A 26,335-nucleotide genomic window follows, 5' to 3' on the forward strand; every position below is an offset into this window, starting at 1 on the left:
CTAACCAACTGATTTAAAATTGTGTCTATGGAAAAATCTGCACACAAGTCTTTTAAAAAGCTTTATTCATGGGCATCAAAAATTGGATGAAAACCCTCAAAGATTCTTTAATACAGGAAAGACAAAAAAGCATAGTCAAGCCCTCATACATTGTGATGCTGTTCCTATTCAGACACTGTACAAAAAGGACAGGAATGAGCTATCCAAGGCACATAAAAATATGGATGCTGACTGAAAATAATTTTAACATATGTGGCATACGCTAGAGTGGTGAGGCAGGAGTCAGTGTGGATGGAGGAGCACCCTAATAGAGGCAAAGGGCAGAGGGGAGAAGGGATGGGGGAGTTGTGGAGAGGTAACCAGGAACAGGGATATCATTTGAAATGTAAAAGAACAAAAGTATTAATTAAAAAAGTCAAAAACATACAATGGGCAAAGAGATGATGGGTATTAACAACCAAGGATGATGAAGGGGTCTAATAGATAAAGCAAAAGTTATTTTTGTTAGTATTCTGTCTAAACTCCACCTCCACTGTTATCTGGCAACACCCAGGTATGCTGCTCCCCACAGTTACCTAGCAACAGCCAGGTAGGCCTGCCCACTATAAAAGAGGCTGCTTGCCTCCTCCTCTCTCTCTTGCTCTCTTGCTCTCTTGCCTCTAGCTTCTCTCTGTCCCCTAGCCTCTCTTTCCTTCACTACCCCATCTCTCTACGTGGTCATGGCCGGCCTCCACTTCTCTCCTCTCTCTCTCCTCTTTCTCTGCCATCTTCTCCCATTTCTCTCTCCCCACCTTTGCCCTCTGCCCTGAAGTCTCTCACACTGGTTAAAGAAGATAACTGTGTCTCCTTAGGAATGTGGTTGATACTAGGACTAGGATAGACAGGAATATAAGATGATTCTGGAGTATCTAAATGACAGAAATTTTAAAACAATCTCAAGTAATAATGAAGGGCAAACAAAAATATTGATGAGTACCAAAACCAAACAAACAAACAAAAACTTACTGGGTTATGTCAAAAAGCATAGATGCCAACTAAAATAAATCAAAACCAGATCAATATGAAAAACAAAATTAAAAAGAATTTTGAATGAATATGAATCTACATTAACATACATAACTGAATGCATAGACAAATGGAAGCAGACAATGTTTCCACAAGACCTCCAGCTGATTTATGAAGGCACTCTGAGCTCAAACAGGAGAATGACTACCCACACCTACAAGTTGGGCCTTACTTCCTCCTCGAACTTCACAGTGGAGAAGCAGGGCTTTACCTCACCAAGCTGATAATTGGTGATAAATCATATTGACAGTAAGGACCCTTGATGTGATTGAGTAACACGTTCATTTTATATCATTAAGCCCAAACACTCTTACTTCAGTCAATACATGAGAAAAACAGCAAGTTCCAATTCAGTAAAATGTCTGAAGAATACTTTCTCAAACTTTTAAGGTTACTGTATTGGTGGCCTCGATAGACTCAGGTTTTGGAACACTTGGTTGCAAGCTGATATCGCTTTTTGCGGGGGGGCAGGGGGATTGGTTTAGAAGGTATGGCATTGCTAGAGGAAGTATATTACTGGGGCGGGGGAGGTGCCTTGGAATTTTAAAAGCCACTCACCATCCCCAGTGTGCTCTTTGCTTGCTTCTATGGTTCAAGAACCCTCAGCTTCTGCTTCAGCCTCTACATTTACTATTTGTTGCTAGTCACTCCCATCCCCCAATTTTGGAGTCTTAGAATGGTAAGGCCAAATGTGTTTAATCACCACAACAGAAAAGTCATTAATACAGTTATCAAAATCAAAGAAACTTCAGAATTAACTATGAGGTTCTTTCATAAATACATTAGATAAGCTATATGCTATTATTGATACAGTATGTAATGTATGCATGTTTACCAAACCTATTAAGATTCTGATGCTGTCGCAGAACTGAGTCAAAAAAAAACCTGTCCTCACAAACAATAGTTCTTGACAAACAGTTGTCATGCAAACAACAGAAGACAGAATCTTCTGAAAGCTGTAGGAAAGTCTTAGAGGAGGATAGAGAGTCTGTCGAAGAGAGTTGGAGAGTCGGCTTAGCAGTTAAGAACACAGGCTCTGAGGATCCAACTTCAACTCCCAGCGCCCACATGGCACCTCACAACTATCCGTAACTCCAGTTCCAGCAGAACCAACACTTTCTTCTGCATATATATACATGCATACAAAAAATAATTTTTAAAATTTAAAAACAACAACAGCAACAAAAATCTGCCAACAGTACCAAAGAGTCAATGAAGCAAAGACTCAGCAAAGACTAGTACTGAACCCTGTAAATAGCCCCAACTTGGTCCCGCCCCGCCTTGATTTCACCAGTGTACCCAATGAAAGACTAGCTCACCTTCCGGAACCCAAGATCATCCTCTACTCTAAGATCGACCGACAGCATCGATGCGTTCGGAGGCAACTACTCAGGCCTGGACGTCAACAGCGCCGCTGCCTGAACCGCGGTAGCCGCCATTTTGACAGTGGACAGGGTGAGGGCCTAGGCGGGGAGTCCGCGCGGTGACTGGTACGGATGGTTCCCACCCGCGGTCTCTTCTGCACATTCACGGGTGACCGTGCCCCTGCTGTCGGTATTGCCCCCGTCGACCCGCCTCTGCCCTGGGTTCTTCCTCTCTCTCCCCACTCAGCTCCGCCCGAGCCTGCGCTCGGAGCGCAGACCTGCTGGGTTCGGCCCGGCCCGAGTGCCGGCGCCCGAGTGTTCCCACGGGTTCCCGGGGACGCCGGGCCCGAAGCCGGGCTTTGGGGAGGGACACGCTGATCCTGCCTGGCCCGAGCCTCTGTCGCTACAGCTTGGTCTGCCACTAGCCTGTTTTGTTTTTGCTCTCTCCCAGGAATACTTTGCAGAGGGGGAAGAATTTGCGTCCGCCTTCTTCACTAGAAATGGCCCATGTAAGTCACTCTTAGAATAAACTTGTTAGGAAATGGAGGGACGAGTTTGTGATGACGTTGGCATAATGGTCGCCTTAATGTATCAGTAGTGTCGGGGAGCAGAGGGTGTGAAATTAGATTTGTATGCTTTGAGGTAAGTTTAGCACGTTCTATTAAATTCCGGTGTGTTTGTTTCTCCAATTTAATATTTTCATATTTTATATGCATATAATCCAATTCAATGCAAGCGTCCTTTCAACAATTCTAAAAATGACTATAGTAAATATTTAAAATGTTTTAAGCCAGTTACAAAAGAAAAATGCTTCGGTTAAGCTGAAGTTTTGAAGTTAACTAGTATAGTGAGTTTACAATTTCTACAAAAGCACCGCAAAAGTTCTTATTCACACTCCTACACTTGACTGTAAGTGCCCAGATACTATACACAGCCTACCTTAGATAGTTCATAGGTAAAGGAGGTCAGAAATATGAAGACTTGTATTAGGAATAACACATGATAGGGGCAGGAAAGAGTGTTAAGCTCTTAGAAGCACAGGCTGCTGTTGCCAAGGATCCAAGCTCGATTCCTAACAACTACAGGACTGGTCACAGCCTTCTGTAACTCCATTTCTGGAGGACCAGTGCCCACTTCTGGGCTACATCAAACCCCAGGTACACATGTGGTACACAGCCATACTTTCAGACAAACACTTTAAGCAGCACATAATAGTTCTTTGAAAGCTTGAAGAAGCAATAGTGAGAGATCCATGAGGAAGAGACAATCAGAGTTTGAGCTCACCTAAGGGGAAAAATGTTTACCTTGGGTTTTGAGAGATGAGTGGAAATTAGATCATCAAAGGTTTAAATTAGACGATCAGGAGTTATATACAAAAACAAAACCCCACTTTTTCCCCCTGAGTTGTTTAAATATTAGGGTGTCATTTCTGTCCACCTGAATATGATTTGTGCAAGGGACGTAATATAGGAGGTGAAGTTGAACTGGGATATAAAGAAATATTCAGGAATCTTAAATGCTGTACTCAGTAATTTAACTTCATTAAAGTTGTAACTTAATGACAGCTGTGGTAGAAAAATTAATATGGCAACAATTAGTTGAGGTGGTGTTCCTGCTGCCAAGTGTAAGACAAGGCCTAAGAGGAGACCACCAGCATGAGGTGAGTGTTAAGGTGAAGTGTCATCAACATGCCCTGAAGGGGCGTGATACGAAGAGTCCTATGATAATAATACTCTAAAAGGAGGAAGGTTAGGTGAAATAGAATAGAATGCTGATATTTGTACTTTGTTTTAAATGAATACAGTAGGATGAATTTATCAAAATACAGCAGTTCTTTGTTAGAATGATGTTTATACTAAATTTAAATGTTACCATTTAGATGTTAAACATAAGGGTTTTGTGTTGTCTTATATGTGTTATAAATTCTGGGCAGATATTAGTAGTGATATATATATATTATATATATATATATATATATATATATATATATATATATATAATATATATATATATCTTTAACAGTTTATTTAACATCCTGAGTCTCTAAAAATAAATGCCCATATTTAGCATCTAGACAGACTGAACTTGCCACTCTTCTGATACACCTATTTCAAACTTTAGCCCCTTTTTCCTGAAACTCAAAAACTCTTAATACAGTTTCCCAAATTACATGATTCTTGTTGAAGGCACAGGTCTGCTTTCATGTAAAGTCAGAAGATAACTGCCTCTGAGTTAGTGTGCTCAGATGGCGTCACAAATCCACAAATGGCTGTAACTGCAGACCCCCTTCTCTCATGTGAAAGACATATTTCAGTGTGTCTAAGCTCTGAAACATGGACGTTCATAACTGTATGGTAACTCACTCCTGATAGTCCAGGCCAGGAGCTGTCAGTATTTTTTAATGTAAATGGTCAGCTGGCAAATAAGCTAAGCAAATAGGCTAATGCTGATGTTATGGTGTAAGAGCAGTCAGCAGTACGTAAGTGAATGACTGTATCTGTGTTATGGTGAAACATTAGTTCCCACCAGCTGGATTGGGAAATCATCTGACAACTTCTACATTAAATATTCTAACCTAAGTATTCTGCTAGAATCTGTCCATGCTTTCATATTTACATATTCAATGATTTAACTCAGTCAGGGGAATAAATGTAAGATCAGAAAATATAGTACAAAGATATGCCAAACTTAAGGAAAGCGATCACTGCCACTAGACTAAGAGGAAATAATAGCCTGGGGGTTGATTAACACAGGCAGCAGCAAGAAAGGATTGTAAAGGAAACATTTAGGTCCAAGGATAAACTCTAAACTCTCTGGTTTAAGGATCTTACTAGTTGTTCTATATTTTAATATTTATTAAATAAAGTAGTGTTTATAGATTCACTTTGTGACCTTATTGGAAAAAAAAACCACACTTTTATCCCAAAATAATGTTTGCTCTAATATTTGTGTTGTGACCTAAGGTGAATGTGAAGGAAAGAGTTTATCTGGGAGTAGGAGATTGATTACAGGAACTATGGCAAGCCAAGTGGCACCATAAGCAACCCTGGGAAAGCCAAGGGTCAAGGGATTTTAATTTAAAATACAGAAGGTTGCATAATTTGTTGGATTATTTTTTTGCCCTGTGGCCCAACACCAGGTAGCATCAGTCCAAAGTTGAACAGAAAGTTATTGGCTAGGCATCCCCATAAAAGTGTTTGCAGAAGCAAAGGTAATCAAGAAGCAAAACTACAGTGGCCTTTGTGCAAGGTTATGGTTTGGGTAGTCTGTGTGAGAGTTCATTTAATATCCTCAGAGACCTCCCTACATCTCAGCATGGCTTCCTTGATGAGGTTTGGCATAGATGGCCCCTTTTGGTTCTGACAACTATCAGTAGTGTTTGGTTTTAATTTTAAGTGTACATATTATTCATCACATAATAAGTAGGTAGTCCACAGAGGTAGTAACATAGTAACTGTTGTTTTTAAAAGATATAACACAGTGGGATGAATTAACTGACTGCATAAACATGAGAACCTAAATTTGACTTTGCACCCATGTAAAAGTCCAGGTATAGCTGTACATGCTTGTGACACCAGCACTCGGGGAGATGACAGGAAGGTCACTGGGACTTGATGACTACCAATAGTGTCTCGTCAACAGTAAGGGAGAGAGCAATAGAACAGGACTCCTGCTGTTCTCTAGCCTCCAAGCACTCACCTGTGCAGTCATCATACACATGCCTGCACACACATACAAAGATAAAACAATGTGAGGGTCTGTCAGAATTTATTATTTATAGCCAAAAAATGTCAATTTCTTATTTTTATTATTAGGTGCTCTGTAACAGAGCCAGACTGGTTTCCTATCTCCCAGGATTTTGTTCTTTAGTGAAAAGAGTTATCAATCCAAGAGCCTTTTCAACTGCAGGATCTTCAGGTTCTGATGAGTCTCATGTGGCCAATGCACCTCCAGATATATGTAAGTGAAAGATTATCGCATACATATATATATGTGTGTGTGTGTATATATATATGTGTATATATATATATATATGCATGCTTGTTTCAAAACTTTATGTTGTGCTTTCTCTAATAGTTTTTCTTGGAATTTTATATTTCTTTTAAACTTTTGTTCTATTGAAAATAAAGTTCTGTCTAGATATATCAGAAAGATAAAATATTACAAAAAATATATTAAAACAATGTTCCTTATAGGATTATATGCCAGTAAACATATAACTGAAATATTATAAGTTAAAAGTCTATTTGATATACTTCATCTCCAAAATATCATAGTCTGGTACACAGTGTAATGTGTATTTCCTATATGTATTACATGACTAAGAACTACAGCTCACTAACAACAGGAGAGAGATCATTGTATAGTCTGTTGCTACCTGAAGAAAATTGTCAAAATTCAATGTTAAGTGCATATTGTATTCATACTGTCAAAAGCTAAAAAAAAAAGTACTAAATTGAGCCATTGGAAGTCCAGTACTATCTACACTTGGGTCCAAAACTTCTAGTTTTTTTTTTTTTTTTTTTTGGATGTTTTATTTACATTTCATATATTGTCCCCTTACCCCATCCCCCACCCACCCAGGAACCCCTTATCCCCTCACCCCTCCTCCTTCTTCTCTGCGGATATAACCCCTACCTACCCCCCCACTCCCACCTCCCCACCCTCAAATTCCCACCCCCTGGGGCGTCCAGCCTTCATGAGGTCAAGGATCTCTTCTTCCACCTATGCCCAAGCAGGGCCTTCCGCTCTTACGTATACAGCTGAAGCCATGGATCCCTCCCTAAGTGCTCCCAGGCTGGTGGTTTAGACCCTGGGAGCTGTGGTTGGTTGGTATTGTTGCTCTCCTCAGGGGCCACAAACTTTTTCAGCTCCAATGGTCTTCACTCTAACTCCTCCATTGGGAACCCCATGATCAGTTCAATGGCTAGTTGTGAGCATCTGCCTCTGAATGTCAGACTCTTTTTTTTCTCTTTTTTTTTGGTTTGGTTTTTCGAGACAGGGTTTCTCTGTGTAGCCCTGGCTGTCCTGGAACTCACTCTGTAGACCAGGCTTTCTTCATGAGTTTCATGTGGCCTGTGAGTTGAATCTTGGGCATTTCAAGATTCTGGGCTAATATCCAATAATCAGTGAGTGAATACCATGTGTGTTCTTTTGTGATTGGCTTAACTCACTCAGGATGATAATTTCTAGTTCTATCCATTTACCTAGGAAACTCTAGAATTCACTGTTTTTAATAGCTGAGTAATACTCCATTGTGTAAATATACCACATTTTTTGAATCCATTCCTCAGTTGAAGGACATCTGGGTTCTTTCCAGCTCCTGGCTATTATAAATAAGGCTGCTATGAACATAGTTGAGCATATGTCCTTGTTATATGTTAGAGCATATTCTGGGTATATGCCTAGGAGTGGTATAGCTGGATCCTCAGGTAATGCCATGTCCAATTTTCTGAGGAACCCACAGACTGATTTCCTAAGTGGTTGCACCATCTTGCAGTCCCACTAACAATGGAGGAGTGTTCCTCTTTCTCCACACCCTCGCCAGCATCTATTATCACCTGAGTTTTTGATCTTAGCCACTTTGACTGGTGTGAGATGGAATCTCAGGGTTGTTTTGATTTGCATTTCCCTGACGACAAAGGATACTGAACATTTCTTTAGGTGCTTCTCAGCCATTCGAGTTTCCTCCATTGAAAATTCTTTGTTAAGCTCTATACCTCATTTTTAATAGGGTTATTTGGTTGTTTGGAGTCTAATTTCTTGAGTTCTTTGTATATATTGGATACTAGCCCTCTATTGGATGTGGGATTGGTAAAGATCTTTTCCCAATCTATTGGTTGCCATTTTGTCCTATTGACAGTGTCCTTTGCCTTACAGAAACTTTGCAATTTTATGAAGTCCCATTTGTCAATTCTTGGTCTTAGAGCATATGCCATTAGTGTTCTGTTCAGGAACTTTCCCCCTGTGCCCAACTATTCGAGGGTCTTCCCCACCTTCTCTTCTATTAGTTTCAGTGTATCTGGTTTTATGTGGAGGTCCTTTATCCACTTAGACTTGAGCTTTGTACAAGGACATAAGACTTCATCGATTTTCATTCTTCTACATGTTGTCCTCCAGTTGAACCAGCACCATTTGTTGAAAATGCTGTCCTTTTTCCACTGGACAGTTTTAGCTCTTTTGTCAAAGATCAAGTGACCATAGGTGTGTGGGTTCATTTGTGGATCTTCAATTCTATTCCATTGATATTCCTGCCTGTCTCTGTACCAATAACCATGTAGTTTTTATCACTATTGCTCTGTAGTACAGCTTGAGGTCAGGGATGGTGATTCCTCCAGAAGTTCTTTTATTGTGGAGAATAGTTTTCCTATCCTGGGTTTTTTGTTATTCCATATGAATTTGAGGATTTCCTTTTCTAACTCTGTGAAGAATTGAGTTGGGATTTTAATGGGAATTGCATTGAATCTGTAGATTGCTTTTGGCAAGATGGCCATTTTTATTATATTAATCCTGCCAATCCATGAGCATGGGAGATCTTTCCATCTTCTGAGATCTTCTTCGATTTCTTTCTTCAGGGACTTGAAGTTCTTGTCATACAGGTCTTTCACTTGCTTGGTTAGATTCACACCAAGGTATTTTATATTATTTTCGACTATTGTGAAGGGTGTCATTTCCCTAATTTCTTTTTCAGTGTGTTTATCTTTCATGTAGAGGAAGGCTACTGATTTGTTTGAGTTGATTTTATAACCAGCCACTTTGCTGAAGTTGTTTATCAGGTTTAGGAGTTCTCTGGTGGAAGTTTTGGGGTCACTTAAGTATACTATCATATCATCTGCAAATAGTGATATTTTCACTTCTTCCTTTCCTATTTGTATCCCTTTGACTTCTTTTTGTTGCCTAATTGCTCTGGCTAGGACTTCCAGTACTATATTGAATAGGTAGAGAGAGAGTGGGCAGCCTTGTCTAGTCCCTGATCTTAGTGGGATTGCTTCAAGTTTCTCTCCATTTAGTTTGATGTTGGCTACTGGTTTGCTGTAAGTTGCTTTTACTCTGTTTAGGTAGGGGCCTTGTATTCTTGATCTTTCCAAGACTTTTATCATGAAAGGATGTTGAATTTTGTCAAATGCTTTCTCAGCATCTAGTGAGATGATCATGTGGTTTTTTTCTTTGAGTTTGTTTATATAGTGGATTACAGTGATGGATTTCCAAATATGGAACCATCCTTGCATTCCTGGGATAAAGCCTACTTGATCATGATGGATGATTGTTTTGATGTGTTCTTGGATTCGGTTTGCTAGAATTTTATTGAGTATTTTTGCATCGATGTTCATAAGGGAGATTGGTCTTAAGTTCTCTTTCTTTGTTGGGTCTTTGCGAGGTTTGGGTATGAGTGTAATTGTAGCTTCATAGAAAGAATTGGGTAGTGTTTCTTCTGTTTCTATTTTGTGGAATAGTTTGAAGAGAATTGGTATTAGGTCTTCTTTGAAGGTCTGATAGAATTCTGCACTAAAACCATCTGGTCCTGGGCTTTTTTTGGTGGGGAGACTTTTAATGACTGCTGCTATTTCCTTAGGGGTTATGGGACTGTTTAGATGGTTTATCTGCTCCTGATTTAACTTTGGTATCTGGTATCTGTCTAGGAAGTTGTCCATTTCATTCAGGTTTTCCAGTTTTGTTGAGTATAGGCCTTTGTAGTAGGATCTGATGATTTTTTGAATTTCTTCAGTTTGTGTTGTTATGTCTCCCTTTTAAGTTCTGACTTTATTAATTTGGATACTGTCTCTGTGCCCTCTGGTTAATCTGGCTAACGGTTTATCTATCTTGTTGATTTTCTCAAAGAACCAGCTCCTGGTTTAGTTGATATTTTGTATAGTTCTTTCTGTTTCTATTTGGTTGATTTCAGCTCTGAGTTTGATTATTTCCTGCCTTCTACTCTTCTTGGGTGTATTTGCTTCTTTTTGTTCTAGAGCTTTTAGTTGTGCAGTCAAGTTGTTAGTGTGTGCTCTCTCCAGTTTCTTTTTGTAGGCACTTAGAGCTATGAGTTTTCCTCTTAGCACTGCCTTCATGGAGTCCCACAAGTTTTGGTATAATGTGTCCTCATTTTCTTTGAATTCTAAAAAGTCTTTAATTTCTTTATTTCTTCCTTGACCAAGTCATCATTGAGTAGAGAGTTGTTCAGTTTCCATGTGCATGTGGGTTTTCCATTGGTTTTGTCATTATTAAAGACCAGTCTTAGTCCGTGGTGATCTGATAAGATGCAAGGGATTATTTCAGTCTTTTTGTATCTGTAGAGGCCTGTTTTGTGACCAATTATATGGTCTATTTTGGAGAAGGTACCATGAGGTGCTGAGAAAAAGGTATATTCTTTTGTTTTAGGATGAAATGTTCTATAGATGTCTGTTAAGTCCATTTGGTTCATAACTTCTGTTAATGTCAAAGTGTCTCGGTTTAGTTTCTGTTTCCATGATCTGTCCATTGCTGAGAGTGGGTGTTGAAATCCCCCACTATTATTGTGTGAGGTGTAATGTGTGTTTTGAGCTTTAGTAAAGTTTCTTTTATGTATGTAGGTGCCCTTGCATTTGGAGCATAGATGTTCAGAATTGAGAGTTCACCTTGGTAGATTTTTCCTTTGATGAGTATGAAGTGTCCTTCCTTATCTTTTTTGATTAATTTTGGATGGAAGTCGATTTTATTTGATATTAGAATGGCTACTCCAGCTTGTTTCTTGGGACCATTGGCTTGAAAAATTGTTTTCCACCCTTTTATTCTGAGGTAGTGTCTGTCTTTGTCACTGAGGAGTGTTTCTTGTATGCAGCAAAATTCTGGGTCCTGTTTGTGTATCCAGTCTGATAGTCTGTGTCGTTTTATTGGGGAATTGAGTCCAGTGATGTTAAGAGATATTAAGGAAAAATGATTGTGGCTTCCTGTTATTTTTGTTATTAGAGGTAGAATTATGTGTAGCTATCGTCTTTTGGGGTTGTTGGAAGATTACTTCCTTGCTTTTTCTAGGTTGTAGTTTACCTCCTTGTGTTGGCGTTTTCCATCAGTTATCCTTTGAAGTGCTTGCTTTGTGGGAAGATATTGTGCAAATTTGGTTTTATCATGGAGTATCTTGGTTTCACCATCTATAGTGAGTGCATTTTCTTTGACAACTGTGTCAATGTTTTCCATGGTATCTTCTGCATTTGAGATTCTCTCTTCTATCTCTTATATTCGGTTGGTGATGCTTGCGTCTATGACTCCTGATCTCTTTCTTAGGTTTTCTGTCTCCATTGTTGTCTCCCTTTGAGCTTTCTTTATTGTTTCTATTTACATTTTCAGATTCTGAATGTTTTTGTTTAATTCCTTCTTTGTGTTTTCTTCCATTTCTTTAAGGGATTTCTGTGATTCCTCTTTAAGGGCTTCTACCTGTTTACTTGTACTCTCCTGTATTTCTCTAAGGGAGTTACTTATGTCCTTCTTAAAATCCTCTATCATCATCATGAGAAGTGATTTTAATTCTGGATCCTGCTTTTCCGGTGTGATGGGGTGTTCAGGGCTTGCTATATTGGGAGAACTGGGTACTGATGATGCCAAGAAACTTTGGTTTCTGTTGCTTATGTTCTTGTGCTTGCCTTTCACCATCTGGTTAACTCTAGTGTTACCTGCCCTCACTGTGAAAGACTGGAGTCTGTATATTTCCGGTTATCTTGCTTGTGGCAGAGCTCCTAAGAGTCCAGATGTCTCTGTGGTCTTATGATCCTAATCTCCTGGGTAGAAGAACTCCTGGGACTCAGGCCACCTCTAGGATCTGGAAATCCTTCTGCTCTGGGTGCAGTGGTTCCTCTAGGATGGCTCAGGATCCGATGTCTCCCAAGTGCAAACCAGCTCGGTGTCTGCTGCTCTGAGTGCAGTGGCTCCTCTAGGATGGCTCAGGATTCAGTATTTCCACAGGAGCAGACCAACTCTGTGTCTGCCCCAGCCCAAAGGCGTTTTTTTTTTGTTGTTGTTGTTGTTGTTGTTTTTTCAAGATGTTATTTTTAATTATATGTTTGGGAGTGGCTCTGTGTGTGGATGTGTGCATGTGAGGGCAGGTACTAGCAGAGGCCACAACAGTGTTCAGCCCCCTGGAACTGGAGTTACGGGCAGTTGTGGGTGGCCTCACTTGGGTGCAGTAACTGAATTTAGCACTTCTTAAGCTCAGTATGCACTCTTAATCGCTGAGTCATCTTACCAGTCCTAAAACCAGTTTCAGGAACTTAGTTTCTGTCACCTGACATACACAGTCTTCCTGAACCAGGTCTCTTGATTCTGTAAGCTATGTTGCTAATTACAGTTCTTTGCTAAAGCCTGTCAGTGAAGCAGGCATTTTATATGTATATTATGTATTTGTTGAATAATTTACCTGGCATCCTCAGTGCCTCTTTTAATCTGTTATTTGCATCACTATCATACTAAGATTTTAATTATGGTACTTTCTTTTTTTTTTTTTTTTTTTTTGGTTTTTCGAGACAGGGTTTCTCTGTGTAGCCCTGGCTGTCCTAGAACTCACTCTGTAGACCAGGCTGGCCTGGAACTCAGAAATCCGCCTGCCTCTGCCTCCCGAGTGCTGGGATTAAAGATGTGTGCTACCACTGCCTGGCAAATTATGGTACTTTCTTGATAAATATTCTTTATTCTTTCTCTCAGCAGCGGTTTCTAAATTATGAGTCTTTGTCCAAGGCTGTTTAAGGAGGATAGGTAGTGATTAGAAAGTTGTTAAAAATTATACATTTCATACTTCAAAATTTATAATTCTTGCTAAAAAAACAAAACAAAAAAACCCAAAGGCTTTTAGAAGCTTAACTTAATGTGTCCCAAAAGTATTAAACATGGAATTCGTGTTCCTTCCAAACCTTTACTGTGATTTAAGATGACCAGTCATTTAAAGCCCTACAGTTTCCCTGGTTTTGATTTTTGTTGTTTTTACAACTCCGCAGTTTATATTACCTGAAGACTAACCTGTGTATGACCCATGTTTCCTTCAGGCTCTCGAACAGTGTGGCCTGATGAAGCTATGGGACCCTTTGGACCTCAGGACCAGAGATTCCAGCTTCCTGGGAATATAGGCTTCGATTGTCACCTCAATGGGACTGCCTCACAGAAGAAAGGCCAGGCCCATAAAACTTTGCCTGATGTTCTAGCAGAGCCTCTTTCAACTGAAAGACACGAGTTTGTGATGGCACAGTATGTGAATGAGTTTCAGGTTGGTTGCTAATACTCCTGCACTACTTTTTTATTACTGCATACGTTTTACTGAGGTGAAAAAAAGACAGTATATAAAAAAGCAGCATTACCAGCTTTATCTCTGTTAAATAGTTCCTCCAGAATACATTTCTGATAACTACTTATTCCAAATGTGACTGCTGAGTTGTTTCTGTATTGCTAAAAACTAAGGTTTCTTGTCTTTCTAAAATTCTAGTATGATGGCACATGCCTGTAATTCCATTACTTGACCAGTAGGAGGAAGATCTCTGTAGGTTCAGAACTAGCCTGACCTACATTGTGCGTTCAGGCCACCTGGGGCAATTATATTTTGTCAACTAAAAAGAAAGCAGTATAAATGTTTGACTTTAGTGGGGAGGAAAAGAAAAAAAATTCTAAAGGATAAGGAGAGGGTTTTTGGCTTTTTGCTTTTGGAGTGTGTGTGTGTATGTGTGTGTGTGTGTCTCTGTGTGTGTGTATGTTTGTGTACATGCACATGTCCAAATGTTTGTGCAGGTATACTTGCTCAAGCCAGCATGAATGGAGTCCAAAGTTGGTACAGGAGTATCTTCTTTAGTTGCTTCTCCACCTTACTCTTTGAGGTAGGGTCTGTCACTATGTCAGAGCTTTCTGTTTTGGCAAGGCTGGCCAGCAAGGCCCCCAGCATCAGACACAGATGTATGCGCAATCAATCATGTTCTTAGCTACTGAACCAGCTTGGCAGCCCCTGCTGGTACAAATTTTTAAATACAGCTATATTATTTGGTACCCTAGTCTCTCAAACTGTGTGTTGTGTTGGATGCCAGGACATTGGGATGTCGTTGACTTCCTGGATCTTTTTGTATCAGATTCTTGTTCAGTCTTCTCATTTTGTTCTTCCTCTTTGTACCAAATACTTGATCTTACCCACAAATTCTATTCTTAATTTTCTCATTTAAGTTATTCTTTAGTCACTAGTTCATTGGCATTTTCAGTTCTGCTGTTTCAGCTTTTCCCGAATCCTGCTAGCAAAGCAGTTTCCTCCCATACTCCATCCCTAGAAGCTTTAATACTGTAGCAACTTCATGTTGAACTGCAGTTTTTTATAAATGCTGCTTTTCTTCTGCTACATCTATTATATTTGAGAGTAAAAGCTGAACTTTAAAATATTTTTTTAAGTACTGTCTACTTCTCTCAAAGTGCCTAAAATATTATAAGATATGGCTAAATTTCAACTGGGTAGCTACCTTAACGCTTTCTATGCCAAAGCTATATGATTCAACTTACATTATTTTATAAATTAGCATCATCCCAATTTTACAATAATTCAATGCCACCTAAATATCACAAAAGGTAACATTGTAACGTTTTTGTTACAGCATTTCAGCCTATTTCTTATCCAAATTCTGTTCCTGTCAAATGCCAGAATATCAGAGAAATATTGATATTTAAATAAAGTTAAATTCTTAAGAAATATGGTATGGTATTCAAACTCAAATTTTTCTTTTAATCCTTGTCCTTGTCCCCACAGGATAGTGATACACCTGTTGAGCAAGAAGTTAACAGTGCAGAAACTTACTTTGAAAGTGCCAGAGTTGAGTGTGCAATCCAGACATGTCCAGAACTGCTACGGAGAGGTATTGTATCTTCTGTATTGAAACACAAATTGTGTTTTAGATAATGGTGGTAATGTCTTCATTTGCTTAATGAGGGACTCAGAGTACTTGTAAGGTCATGTATTGATATTTAGTGTCTGGGTAGCAAGGATTGTAGATCTCTGACATCTGAATTCATGTTCAGTAATACAGGAATAATAGGATTTATAGTAACTTTTCCCTTAAACTTTGTTTCTACTCTTGTAACTATGATTTTTATAAGTTTATGTATAATATGCAAAGAAAATTCTTTGAAAATTTCATACAATTAATTTTGATTATATTCATCTCGATTCCTCTCTGTTGTTGAGGATCCAACCACCTACCTGAACTATTCCCAGCCCACTGTGCTCAGTATCTTTCTCTTTTTAAAAAAATAAACTATGAAGTCTATTTGGTGCTGGAAGAGAATGGCCAACCTACCAGAAGCCACATCGTTAAAGAAAACTGAGTAATCTACCCCTAGATGCCGTCAGCTGTCCATAGCGCCTCAGTTAGGGGTGAGGACTAGTGACCCTCTGTTTGCTTCTCGCTGGAATGTTAGTAGTTTTCATTTTGTGCAAGTCTTTTGCATAGCTTCTCTGAATTCATAGGTATAGGTCCTACCATGTGCCATCCTTCCTGAATTCTGGGAGCTGGTGTGGTATAGATATGCCATTGGTGGCTGCATATTCAGTCACTTATTCTCTGCACGTTGGCAGTGGTCAGAAAACTTAAGATTTTCAGATAAATAAATTTATCTGAAAATAATGTTAAAAGCAAAGCAGTATGATGTAGCTTAACCCTCAGGGTTGTTCGTATCACTATCTCAGCTCACCTTGTAAAGCTGCATTCATTTCACTCTTCAAAAGCAGCATGTGTGTAGGCTTGTAAATGTGCCCTGACAGAATAGAACAGTGTCATCTTAGGAAGTTATTTCTAGGGACTAGAGCTCTTCATGTAAAGCTAATTGTTTGTTTTCTTCTTGGGATTTATATTACTGGTTTTGAGTCACTTTTTATTTTTATTTATATTAGATTTTGAGTCACTTTTTCCAGAAGTGGCTAATAGCAAACTGATGATCCTGACTGTAACTCAGAAAACTGAAAATGACATGACTGTCTGGAGTGAAGAGGTAGAGGTTGAAAGAGAGGTGCTCTTGGAGAAGGTAACTCTCCAGTGTCCTTGTAATGTAATGTTGTCATACTCGTGTATATGTTGCTGTCTTCAGACACACCAGAAGAGGGCATCTGATCCCATTACAGATGGCTGTGAGCCACCATGTGGTTGCTGGGAATTGAACTCAGGACCTCTGGAAGAGCAGTCAGTGCTCTTAACTGTTGAGATCTCTCCAGCCCCTTCAGCCCTTCAACCTCTGTGTGTGTGCGTGTGCGTGTGTGTTTAACCTGCCTTTAAGAAAACAATATAGCAGCAACCTTACTTGACTTAGATTTTCCATGTAAACACACAGCATGTAAATACAGAGCAAAGGCCTTTTGTGGGGTACAGGGACATAGGGACAGATAAGACACGACAACATTCAAACAGGAACAGATTCAGTCTCATGGAGCTTTTATAACCAAAACTACTGTATACCTGTAATCTTATGTACTCTTTTTTGTGCTCTGACCAGAATAATAAATGTGTATGTTTGTGTTATGATAATTATTTGCTGAAAGGAGCCAACAGTTTGGAAGAAAGCTTACACAATAAATAACTACCATAAATGCTGGAAACAGCACGCGAATATTATTTGATAAGTGAATGTTGGCCTTCCTGATTGTTTCTGACATAATCCCTTGTAATACTCTGTTAAAAATTTCTGTAAAGTATCCTTCATTCCTTCCCCATGTGATGCTTTTCTTTGCCAAAAAGTAAATACAGAGCAAAAGCCTTTTGTGGGGGACACGGACATAGGGACAAATAAGATACAACAACATTCAGGCAGGAACAGATTCAGTCTCATGGAGCTGACAGATTTATAGATAAGCCAGAAACAATAAGCTACAGGGAGACAAGAATTCAAATCAAGGCTCCCTGTTAAACTACCCACAGAGGAAGTCTTGATTTCCTTTCCTTAACCCAACACCAATACATCCTGGTAATTCTTGAGTTACCACTAATGCATTTAGCCAATGAAACTACTCTCTTTTGCGTGAGAGAAACTGTCTTTTCTGGTTCCTATTTGTTCTGTGAATTATTTCAAACACTGAAGAAATAGCACCACTTTTTTCAAGAAAAAAAAATGCTACTTTCAGGGGCTGCAGAGATGGCTTAGCAGTCAAGAGCACTTGCTGCTCTTCCAGAAGACATGGATTTGATACCCAGTATCCACATGGTGACTTGTAACTATAGTTCCAGGGGATCCATTGGCCTCTATTGCTTTCATAAGCACCATACATGCATATTGTCCACAGACATACATGCAGGCAAAATAGCCATACACATGACTTAAGTAAATAATGTTTTTCAATGCCTTCATTCTTAATATTCTTGAAACATTTAGTTCCATTTATACCTTTTCTGAATTTTTCTAAAATATATTACTCCAACACCGTCCTTCTCCTGCATTTCTCCTATACCTTCTGTAACCTATCAAGTAAATACTGAGAAGCAACCCAGTTACCTCTAAGGAATAAATAATAACACTGAACAGTGTGAGAGGATACCATAATGTACGCATCTTTTTTCCTGCCCTTTGCTTTTAACCTAAAGATATGTTTTGATACCTTTCTATACTAGTATATGTAGATATATTTTATTTCTTTCATAAAATAGTCATTGTATTATGAGTAAACTAAAATTTTGAAATTATTTAAGATTTCTTTTGTAATTTTTAAATTGAAAATTCATCTTTGTTGTTACTGACACAACTGTGAAAGTCATTGTTACATCCACTTTTATGACCACTAGTCTCCGTACTAGTCTCCTAGATAGAAGATGGCTGAATTGCTGTCATTTTAAATTCTGATAGAAAGATGGCTGAATTGCTGTCATTTTAAATTCTGATAGATGCTTATGATATGCCTACCCCAGAAATTAACTTAATATATATGCTATGACCCTAGCTTAAATGTTAAGATAGTTACTTATAAACAACTATCTGAACAGATAAAATGTTCAGTTACTTATATACGTATGTATTTATTAATTTAAAACTATATAGTAATTACCTTAAAATTGGTGATGGGTAATATGAATCTTTCTGTAGGACAAGAGAGTATTCCTCTGTGTGATAGACTAAGGATGACTCATTTGAGTGCCTTACCGGTTTTCATGCAAGATAGTGTCAGGCGTTGTATTACTTGTTAGGGTTAACTAGATGGTTCTCGTCATTCACGGTAATATATTAAAGTTTACATATTCAGCAGTATGGTCATAGCGTGTTACTCAGATGTACCACATAGAGTTGACTAATACATGTCGTAGCACTTCAATAGATGTGAGCCTATTTGCTATATCCTAAGTAAATGGGAATTATATAGAAGCATACAACATTCAGGCTTGTGTGATAGCCTGCACCTTTGATCCCAGCACTCAGGAGGCAGAGGCAGGTGGATCTGTGGGAGTTTGGGACCTACCTGGTCTATATAATGAGCTCTAGGATAGCCAGGAAAACATAGTGAGAGAGACCTTATCTAAAAACATACTTTCAGATTTAAGAGAATTAAAGCAGACAATATTAACAGACATCTTATTTGCATATTAAAAGATTAATAAATGTATAGTTCTTGGCACATAGTGACCTGTCACAGAGGTCATTCTTCTGACCTAATTTGGTATTGACTCTAATATAGTTCTTTCAGATTCCTGTAGCAAGTGTGGAGTTTGAGTTGTACAAGCTAAATTTTTGTGAAAAAATATTTTAATTGAAGTATGCTAGTGAATTTATTGGAACCACTTGTAACATATTCTACATGTCCAATTCTGATTTTTTCCAGCAGATGTCACTGTTTGCCTTTGATGACTAGAAATCATAAGACATTTGCTGGTGCTTGTAATAAGATTCTTTTAGTTAACTTTTATACATGCTTGATTGTATTGTTTTGTTTCGTTCTTTTTAGTTTTTAGGAATGACTTTTTTCACTAAGTTGGAATGTGGTATAATGACTTACAAAAGTAAGTAAGACTTACAAAGATTAAGAAATACAGCAACAGCTCTTAATGTTGAATGTAGCTGATAATACAGCGTTATTTAATATATATCACCAGTTTATAAGTAAATGTGGAGAGAAAAATTAGGTGCTGTGCCTCTGTAGGAGTCACTCGATTTTATGTAAAACATGTAAAAAATAAATAATAATAAATGTAGTTCTGAAAAAAGGAAAACTTGTGGCAAGTAAACTTAGAGTTTATTTGAGTAAAGTGACTTACCAGTGGCACAGCCCTCAGAAGAGTTAGAGACCTCACCCAGCCATCTTCCTCACAGGCAGCGTTTATAGACAGAAAGCAGACAACACTATGATGGTAGCTCTGAGTTCCCTTACTGAGCATGGAGTGACAAGTTGGCAGCCTGTGAGTGAACGATTCTTAGCTTTGTGTTATAAAACTTACTCCTGTGTGAGGCTGGACTTACGCACTTAAGTTTGTAGTATGTTAAATTGAGAGTCAAAATAGGATAGCAGGCCAAATTCCAATTTCCTTATGTAGCTGCCTTTCTTGGTCTTGAATGCAGATCACTTTTTGAAAGCTGGACAGAAGACTTTGGCAATGTAGAGAGAGGGGCGGAAGAAGGTGGGAGCAGAGCAAGGAGCAGATTGACTCTGTCAGTTACTTCTTACAGGGTCAGAATAGAGAGGACTTTGTTACCGTGCTGGCTCAGTTATACAAGGCCCCTTCTTATTGGTTGCTGTCAGTCATCTAGCTGTTGTTGAAAACTGTACTATTTTAGATTCAGTTTGATTACTAATTATATGACAGTAGTGTGAATAATTCCATTCCAGCATGATCTGGTCTGCCTCATTAGTGCCAACATGGTAGCCTCCTATAAACTTTAACAAGTTCCAATAGGAGCAAGACAATAGCTTTGATTAAAGTATATTTATAAGCCTATGATAGAGCTGAGTTTATTTCAGCAGTACATTTAATGATTAACACTTATCACTAATACTTCAGATTAACAATTGTTATAAACAAAGTTATGTGAGTATGGTCTCTTTCAAAATATTTTTTTATACTTTTGCCTTTTGCTTAAAGGAAGTTTTTTTAAAACTCCCATTGTTGCACAGTGGGGTCTTTATTATGGAAAATAATGGTTATTCTGCACAGTTACTGGGCTACCTCCATGGTCAAGTTGATGATCAAGACAGTTACTAAATGTCTTAACAGGTAAATAGCATCCATATGGAAGCAGTGGACCAGGAGATGGTTCATATCCCAGGCAGGTTGGCCAGGTGCTGTGAGATTTTATCACACTACTCAGAATGGCTTGACAATAAAAACCTACAAATTATTTAATCATTTCTAAAACTTCTAGATTATTGTGTTTTGAGGGCAGTTGACCACAGATAACAAAAGCCATAGAAAATGAATCCTTAGATGGGAGACTTGTGTGTTACAGGCGTCTTGGACAATCCATCTTAGCTCTAAGCTCTGCCTTGCACTGTTAAAACAACCATAGACATTAAGTAAATGAACAGATGTGGCAATGTCAGTAAAATGACTTATCTAAACAGGCAGTGAGTTTGACTTGCTCTGGGACTATAATTTGCTAGTGTTTGGTGTAGAATATTTTCTGAATTCCTGAATCTTGGCCGTTAGAGTCAGTGTCAACTAAATGTCAGAAGTGCTGTGTCTCTTCACTCTTGATGGACCAGAAATCCATGTTCCCCAGCCTGTACGATCCCTGCAAATTACCTTTCAGTTCTCAAGTTTCAAATGCGTATTTGCTAGGCCTGCTAGAATAATCTTGCCTCTTGCTTACTCAGCTCAGCTTTTTTCTAAGTAGCCAGGGTACTACTCAGGAGCCTGATGTGTGTCTATTTCTGCACTAGTTGCCAGACAAATTTTAGGTGTTTCAGCGGCCCAGAATTCTTATATTTTTGCCTCCTTAACTCAGTGACATCACCACTTTGCATGGATTCCACTTTGTCCTAGTTTACTTTCTGTTGCTGTAATTAACACCAACCCTAGCTTGGGGAGAAGAGTTTATTTGGCTTACATGTACTGATCACAGGTGATGATTACTGAAGGAAAAGTCAGAGCAGGGATTTAAAGCAGGAACCTGGAGGCAGGAACTGAAGTAGACACCATGGAGAAATACCGTTTACTGGCTTGCTTTCCACGTCTTGTACAGCCTGCTTATATAACTCAAGACCACTAGTATAGGGGTGGCACCATCCATAATAGGCTCCCATGTGTATCATTAATCAAGAACATGCCCCACAAACTTGCCTATGGATTAATCTGATAGAGACATTTTCTCATCCTCCTCCCAAAAAACCCTAGCTGTGTCAGGTTGACAAAAATTGGCATGTACTCATGCTTTTAAATATGTTTCTAGAGATGAAGGTTGGCATTTCTCCCATTTTCTCAAATACTAGGACTTTTGAAGCATAAGAATAGTTGCCTTGCATATTTTGATCAGTGTATAGCTTTCAACAGGATACAGAGTTTTGGTCTCTGTTGCGACTAGAGTTAAAGGCATGCCCTTGGGATTTAGACATCTGTGTGCCTTTTGTCAGCAGGATAGTCTAGACTTCAGCTTTCACTACTTACAGTTCTGGTTGGCAAGTACACCATAGAAATGAAGATATTAAGACCAAAGTCCTGATCTGTACATGAGATAGTCACGTGTATACACAACATCTATAAAGTTTATTCCTCTGCTCCACCTGCCTATGTATTCAGATTTTGTTGTTTTGTTTTGTTTTATCTAATATGCTAGTGATTTATCTATCCTAGGGCCTTGGGCAAACTTCATGATAGTACTATGTCACAGTCCCATTTTAATTGATTTTTAATTGCCTTTTCAGGAATATTTTGTGGTTATATAGGTGGAAAGATACATTTAAAAGACACACAATAATTGAATCTTTCACAACTTCATTTATTTATAGGTGTTTTGTCTACATTTATGTCTGTGCCTGGTGCCCAGAGAGGCCAGAAGAGGAAGTCAGATTCGTTAGAACTGTTAGACAGTTGTAAACTGACATGCGGGAGCTAAGAATCAAATCCAGGTCTTTTGGAAGAGCAGCCTTTAACCACAGGACTGTCCTCTAGCCCTTTTTCACAACCTCTATTAACCAGTAGATAGGTTAGCTCTTTTTTTTTTTTTTTCCACTTTTTGCTTACCTATTTGTGATCTTCATTATACAAAAAATAAGCTATAGTTTCAAATTTAGGGCATATGAGTTAATAGTACAGAAGTGATTTACATATGCTTTGTAAAGAAATAAATAAAAGATTTGAAGAAAAGTATAACATTTAGGTTTTATTACATAGGTTAAACTTTTTTGAAGTGGTAAAAATCTGACTTTACAGTCTTAATTTGTCTTTTTTATTAATCCAGTAGTTTTCTTTGAAACAAAAGATACTCATTTAACATTTTATTTTAAGAAATATAAACCAATCTAAGTACAGTTGGGTTGAACACTGACTTCACCTCTTTCCTCTGTAGTTCATTAATGGTGCTAAAGAAATTTGCTATGCTCTTCGGGCTGAAGGATACTGGGCTGACTTCATTGACCCATCATCTGGTTTGGCAGTAAGTAAATATATTTTGAAAGCGATATTATATGGCATAGATACAGTTCTTATTATAAAATTATTATTGTTCTATTGGCCAAAAAAAAAAACCACATATGTTTAGACTTTTTACAACTCAAAATATTATCCAAAGAAATAGGACTACTATAAGTTCATTGGTTATACTATTCTAGGAGACACATACAGCACTGTTTTTGTTAATGATTGATTGATAGATAGATAGATAGATAGATAGATAGATAGATAGATAGATAGATAAAGATATAGATAGATATATAATTTATTTACTCTTTGTAAGCTAGTTTAGAAAGTACTGTGGTCTAGTCTAGTTTCTTAAAGGACCAAAGTGTTTGAAGTTAAGAAAATATAAAGTCCAAAAAGTTAGGAAAGTAACTTTTTGGAAGTTTTTATATAGTCCTGGTCCTATCCATCAATTATAAGAAGTAATAAATTCATTTTTTAATTTTAAGATAGAAATATATACTTTCCACTTCTCAGTCAAGTACAGTGTCATATAGACTAGAAATCCCCTTTCATAGAAGAGATGGAGATGAATCATACATAATTCTCTTAGGTTTCATTAATCTTTAAAGTTTGTGTAATCCTATACATTTAATTTTAGGTAGCTTGAATTTCGCTAAATGATTCATTTTCCATTCCCAGCATGCATAGGAACTGGGAAGGGTGTATTAGAGTAGTTTAGGGTTTGCATGTCACTTTTTATTGGCTAAAAAATACAATGAAACAGATAAACATTTGCATTTACTTGAATTTTCTTACAGTATCTTTCTAATGAAAAAATTACTTCATTTCTTCTTTCCTCCAGTTTTTTGGACCATATACAAACAACACACTTTTTGAAACAGATGAACGGTACCGGCATTTAGGATTCTCCGTTGATGACCTTGGCTGCTGTAAAGTGATCCGTCATAGTCTCTGGGGTACTCATGTGGTTGTAGGAAGTATCTTTACTAATGCAACAGCAGACAGCCATATCATGAGGAAGCTCAGTGGAAACTAGCAAGTGCCACTGTGGTAATTGCAGTGCTGTTTGTCTGTAACGGATTGCTCTATATAAACACTGTCATGGACCGAAGCTTCTAGAGGATTCTTGTTTTTAGGTATTTATTTCATGTATGGGTTTACATCGACAGATGACTTGGGGTTTCAAAATTGCAAATGCTAGTTCATATTCTGGAATATATGTTGAACACATGCATATTCTGGAAAATGAGATCATCAACTTGTAACCAAGGTATGTATGGTCTCTTAATATTAATTCTCCCCTTTATTGGGAAAACCTTAATTTTTTTTTCCAAAAATAAATCATACATTTGTCTATGATGGCTTGTGTCTTTTCACTAAAATAGCTTAAATACTACAGTTGTTCAGCATGTTAAACTTCAGCATTAAATTTTAAGTTGTTTTTTAGTACCATTGATAATTCTAGATTCACTGAAGACTTTACTCTTCTGATATGTTTTAACTGCTAATCAAACTGGCCCTACTTTATTATTTTGGAACAGTGTTATCATGAAGTGTACTGGCTGGTTTTGTGTGTCAACTTAACACAAGCTGGAGTTATCACAGAGAAAGGCGCCTCCCTTGAGGAAATGTCTTCACAAGATCTAGCTGTAAGGCATTTTCTCAATTACTGATCAAGGGTAGGAAGGCCCATTGTAGGTGGTGCCATCCCTGGGCTGGTAGACTTGGGTTCCATAAGAAAGCAAGCTGAGCAAGGCACAGAAAGCAAGCCAGTAAGTAACATCCCTCCATGGCCTCTGCATCAGCTCCTGCTTCCTGATCTACTTGAGTTCCAGTCCTGACTTCCTTTGGTGATGAACAGCAATGTGGAAAGCTGAATAAACCCTTTCTTCCCCAGCTTGCTCTTGGTAATGATGTTTGTGCAGGAATAGAAACCCTGACTAAGACAGGAACTAATAATAGTAAAAGTAGTACATCTTTTATGTATAAAGTGTATCTATTTCATTCTTAGACTAAAAACAATTCTTTACCCTGTAGTTGAGACAGTTAAGTATAATTTATTTTCAGATGAGTTGATGCCTCAGCTCCAGTCAAATTCCTACCTCCATCATTCCAGAAGTGTCTCATTCTCTATTGCTCTACAGAGCTTATTACACTGTTATAAAGTTTGAATGAATCATCTTTTGTCTCTGAGGCTCCTGGCAATAAATGAGTTGTTGGTAATAACAGTAGCAAGCAGTTTGTGATTAGGTACCATAGTACAGGAAAAAGCTTCAGGTATCCATTTCATCTTACACAAGAGCACACAAACATGAAATGATTGATACTATCTGACTAAATGTAACACAGCTAATGTAAGACACAGCACAGGAACATAGCTGTCATTCTTTTACTTGTAGGTGTCTGTTTACTCTTAATGGCAAACAAGATCTAAGCATCTGAAGGGTTGCAGAATTTAAGCTGAAAGAACTTTAGGGTGAACTAGTGCTAGTACTATATTTAGTAACGAAACAGGACTTGTACTCTGCATGCTTGAAATTCCTTTTAAAGTTTACTGAAATACGTATCTTTAAAATTTTAATTAATACATAACTAAAAATGCTACACTTCAAACAGAAGTTCTCTCGCTTCAAGTTTGAAGCATGTTTGTCTTTCTTAGCCTTGCATCACTTTGAACACCAACTGAATTCTCACACTTGAACAGAAGTGCTTTTCTTTCAGGGCTGATTCTATTATTGCTTGAAGTAGAATGTCCCACCACTGCACTGCTTACACTTTGAGGGGACCTCTTTATTTGGGGACCTATTCAGTACAGTGTATGGTTTGTTTAGCATCACCTTAGCCTCTGATTTCTTAGAGTTGCAAACCCCTGACAGGAGCAAAATGTTTCGAAACATGGCAGTATTAAAAGTATACTGTGTAGTTGGGTTACTCTAAGATAGTATTTCATAATTTGCCTCTACATTCAGAGATTAATCTCATTAGCCCAAGGGGTTTGTGCATCAGTGTTTTGTTTTGTTTTGTTCAAGGACTTTTATCATAGTTAGCCTTCCTGACTACTGTACCCCTTGCTGATCTTTTCTTCTGGAAGTTGGATAGTAATTGGTTAATTACATACTATTTTGAACTTTATCTTTTCTTTCTCCTATAAAACATAGTCCTTGATTAACACCATATAATTTTGCTCTATATAAAAAACAATTTTTTGAGGTTTGGTTTTGGTTGGTCTTAAATTTTACTTCTCCTATCTGGGAAATAAAACTCAATTTTGTACTAAAACAGCGCTAAACTCCCTTTCCTTGTGGTTGGATATTTTAAACTTTAGTAAGTTATCTGTCTCCCTTCTTTATGTCAGTAGTATACCTACCTGTAAGTTAT

The 26,335-nt window shown here is 38.1% G+C and overlaps 1 protein-coding gene across 3 annotated transcripts; it reads left to right on the top strand.

Annotated features, from left to right (window-relative positions):
* Nucleotides 1-2,396: 2,396 nt before the first annotated feature.
* On the top strand, nucleotides 2,397-24,316 carry Mmadhc (metabolism of cobalamin associated D). Of its 3 annotated transcripts, none has more exons than XM_028769294.1 (8): nucleotides 2,397-2,555; nucleotides 2,881-2,938; nucleotides 6,245-6,389; nucleotides 13,436-13,653; nucleotides 15,163-15,268; nucleotides 16,303-16,433; nucleotides 22,884-22,970; nucleotides 23,799-24,316. In XM_028769294.1, exons 2-8 carry the CDS (start codon nucleotides 2,930-2,932, stop codon nucleotides 23,991-23,993), a joined length of 891 nt encoding a protein of 296 aa, XP_028625127.1. In that variant the 5' UTR covers nucleotides 2,397-2,555; nucleotides 2,881-2,929; the 3' UTR covers nucleotides 23,994-24,316. The 3 variants fall into 3 exon arrangements, with proteins under 3 accessions (XP_028625127.1, XP_028625128.1, XP_028625126.1); XM_028769295.1 differs by having other exon boundaries at nucleotides 2,466-2,520; XM_028769293.1 differs by having other exon boundaries at nucleotides 2,498-2,619.
* The last annotated feature ends 2,019 nt before the right edge of the window (nucleotides 24,317-26,335 follow it).

The sequence above is a fragment of the Grammomys surdaster genome, unplaced genomic scaffold, assembly GCF_004785775.1.
Source record: "Grammomys surdaster isolate TR1022 unplaced genomic scaffold, NIH_TR_1.0 191, whole genome shotgun sequence".
Taxonomy (NCBI): Eukaryota; Metazoa; Chordata; class Mammalia; order Rodentia; family Muridae; genus Grammomys; species Grammomys surdaster.